The following is a 3680-nucleotide window of genomic DNA, read 5'->3' as shown; positions in this document are numbered from 1 at the left end:
TTAGACAGCTTCTTCGCAGAGTGCATTTAAGCAGTGTGGACACCAGATGTGTGGCTCACACGCTGCCTGTAAGTGGCACTGTGGCTGCACAGAAGTGGATGAGTGGAATGGCCTCCAGCAGTTTTAATTGTGTTGGCTCTGAAAAGATGACATGGATGTAACTTCACTCACCAAGGGCTTAATCCATTTATTTGTGCTCTGCAGTACAGTACTGACTTTTAACAGGAATGCCAAAAGTTAAATTCTTTAAGAAGTTCAAGTGATATCATTACCTTTAGCAGTAGAATAGAAACCTGGGTTAGAATGGAAATATTACTTAACATTTCATAACCATCCATACCTCAGCTTTATACCATCTCCACCTAAAAATGGCACATTGCCATTACTAGAGTTTCTTTACTGCTAGCACTGTTATATTTTTTCCCTTTCATTTCCTTAGTTTTATGCATAATTAACCTTTTACAGAGTGCTGTTGAAACTGCATAGTGGTACTGAGCATACGTGTTTTACTGAGTGATGGTGCACACAAAGTAGACAGCGTGTAAGTTGACGGGCGGGAAGGCACCCTGCAAGCAGCTGGCCACCAAGGCAGCCTGCAAGAGTGCATCAGCCACGAGTGGCATGAAGAAACCGCACCGCTCCCAACCCGTCACAGTGCTGCTGTGCGAGATCCGGGTATACCAGAAGTCGATGGAGCTGCTGATCTGCAAAGTGCCCTTCCAGCCCCTGGTGCGCGAGATCGTGCAGGAATTCAAGACTGACCTGCGGTTCCAGAGCTCGGCCGTGATGGTGCTGCAGGAGGCAAGCGAGGCCTACCTGGTGGGGGTCTTCGAGGACACCAACCTCTGTGCCATCCATGCCAAGCGCATCACCATCATGCCCAAGGACATCCAGCTGGCCTGCCGCATCGATGGTGAACGTGCATAATCCTCTTTAGAAAATTACCAAGTATTACAGAAAATATTTTAACCAACAAAAAGGCTCTTTTAAGAGCCACGCCTCCAGCAGCAATACAAGCTTGGGGAGGAGTGGCTGGAGAGCTGCCAGTCAGAGAGGGACCTGGGGTGGTGATTGACAGCCGGCTGAACAGGAGCCAGCAGTGTGCCCAGGGGGCCAAGAAGGCCAATGGCATCCTGGCTTGTGTCAGCAATAGCGTGGCCAGCAGGGACAGGGAAGGGATCTGACCCCTGTCCTCGGCACTGGTGAGGCCGCCCCTCGATTCCTGTGTTCAGTTTTGGGCCCCTCACTACAAAAAGGACATTGAATGACTCGAGTGTGTCCAGAGAAGGGCAACGGAGCTGGTGCAGGGTCTGGAGCACAGGTCGTACGAGGAGCGGCTGAGGGAACTGGGATTGTTTAGTCTGGAGAAGAGGAGGCTGAGGGGAGACCTCATCAGCCTCTACAGCTCCCTGAAAGGAGGGTGCAGAGAGCTGGGGATGAGCCTCTTTAACCAAGTAACAAGCCGCAGGACAAAAGGGAATGGCCTCAAGTTGTGCCAGGGAAGGTTTAGACTGTATATTAGGAAGCATTTCTTTCCAGAAGGGGTTGTTGAGTGTTGGAATGGGCTGCCCAGGGAGGTGGTGGAGTCCCCATCCCTGGAGGTGTTTAAGAGTTGGGTTGACACAGCACTGAGGGATCTGGTGTAGTTGGGAACTGTCAGTGTGAGGTTAATGGTTGGACTAGATGAACTTCAAGATCTTTTCCAAAATAGATGATTCTGTGATTCTGTTTTCCCATTTATATTTTTCACCAGTGTCTATGTTCATGTCCACTGGCTATTCTCTTTTCTCTGCTAAAGAAGGGACTTAGCCCAACACTGTGGGATTTTACTATTCTCATTGTTTAAGGGCTCACATCCACTGAACATGGGAGCACTGTGCAATGTTAGCATTGACTGATTTGTTATACGCAGCCATGAAGACACATTAGATTTGGTGCTCACAGCTGAAGAGAACACTGCCTAAGCCACCAAACTCTGCCACATCCTTTGCCATATCTAAGCCCTGCCTCATTTTGCAGTGTAACTAACCTAATAAAATCTTCTTCCTTTTCATCTGCTTTCTTGTGGCTACAATTTTCTCCTGATATATTTCACTAATAATTTTCCTTAGACATAAAAAATGTCTCCATATGAAACAGAAAATATGTATCTTACAGTTGGGACCATCTGTAACTTCACAAGTTCGGAGTAATCAGATCATAGTGGCTGGTATCCAGGTAGCATTTAGCTTTCATTTCAGAGATTACTTCATTTTCTGAATTCAGCATGGCCTTGTAAATCCTCAGGGCTGATTTAGAGAAGAAAGTTGTAGTAATTTTTACATAAAAGGGAAAAATAATTCAAGGCAAGCTACTTGTAATTATTTTGCATTGACAGTGAGGAAAAGGAATGCATACATCAAAGTACCCAGCTACTCATTAACCACTGCCTCTTGTATCATCATATTAAGGTATTCTTTAACAACCACTGAGGAAATCAATAAAGAACTTAAAATTTTCAGTCCCTAGAGGGGACTTTCTTGGGCTTCATTAAATATGGGTGCTCATTACAATGAGGTTTAAAATAATTATTTTCTATATTATTTTATATATCTATATTATTTTATATATGTTTAAAAGATATGAGACTATACATGCTTGTTTTCATCTTCCTTGGAGACAGGTGCTTGCAGCTCTGTGGAACAAACTAGGTAACCTCTCTCTTAGGATTTGTAGACTGTACCCAGCAGCAGTGGTTCTGCCTGACTAGATCTGCTGTCCAGTCAAGGTACTACTAGCCAGTGAGGTGCAACAAACTGAGGAGATGTAACTTTGAGATTTGTACAGAGCTCTGAAGAATATGATTTAGATAGAAGAGAACTTCAGTGGAGTAGAATTGACAAAAAAAGTATAAGCATTTGTTGCCTTAATTGATTAATGATTGATTGATTGATTGATGCACTGAAGCCTTTATAAGCCAGATACTGGTTAGAGAGACTGAATGTCCCATTGCTTGCTAGATAAGACTGCATGAGGAGGGCTGAGCATTCAGTTGACACTGTTTAATGGGAAGAAAAGTGGGACCAGTGTTACAGCAAGAAGTGGGAACCCATGCCTAAATAGCAGCTGAAAATGTGCACTAGATGTGTAAATGAAAGGGAGTCCCTGTGTAACAGAGTCAACTGAATCTTATTTGTAATAGGCAGAAGATTGCAGTGCCTGAAGTTTCAGCTTTCTTTCCATTTGTGCTGCAGTGGTTGGCCTCCACAGGCTCAGCTCGAAGCTTTCAGTTGGGGACATTTTGTGGATAACAGCTTCTGATTCTCCTCCTCCTTCTTTCTCTCCCTCTTTTATTCATTGTGCTTCAATCCAAAGTTTGAGGCAGCAGGTAGATTTAACAGCCTGGGATCAGCAAATTCCTGTTATGATGAACTGAGAGAGAGTAAAACCCTAACTTAGCTCTGTTGTAGCAAAGAAGAATAATTGCTTGTGAGTCAGTGGAGCTAGGATTCCACTCTGCACCTAGAGTCCATCTGACAACTTGAAAGTGAAAGCTCTGTGATGATCTGGCACTTTTAATGGTATTCTTACAGAGATTATAAAAGATGTTAATGAAGTAAAAAAATTATCAAGATGGTAATAATTATTTTCCATGTAAATCATATTAACAAGCTGTGGATGATTTTATTTATAAAGCAATG

General features: G+C 43.7%; 1 protein-coding gene across 1 annotated transcript; it reads left to right on the top strand.

The window, feature by feature from the left end:
- Positions 1-516: 516 nt before the first annotated feature.
- On the top strand, positions 517-927 carry LOC141973700 (histone H3-like). The gene is given in 1 exon segment (XM_074932546.1): positions 517-927. A coding segment is annotated over 1 exon segment (411 nt).
- The last annotated feature ends 2753 nt before the right edge of the window (positions 928-3680 follow it).

This window comes from Athene noctua, chromosome 1 (assembly GCF_965140245.1).
Source record: "Athene noctua chromosome 1, bAthNoc1.hap1.1, whole genome shotgun sequence".
NCBI lineage: Eukaryota > Metazoa > Chordata > Aves > Strigiformes > Strigidae > Athene > Athene noctua.
This window is presented reverse-complemented; position numbering and strand designations above follow the sequence as displayed.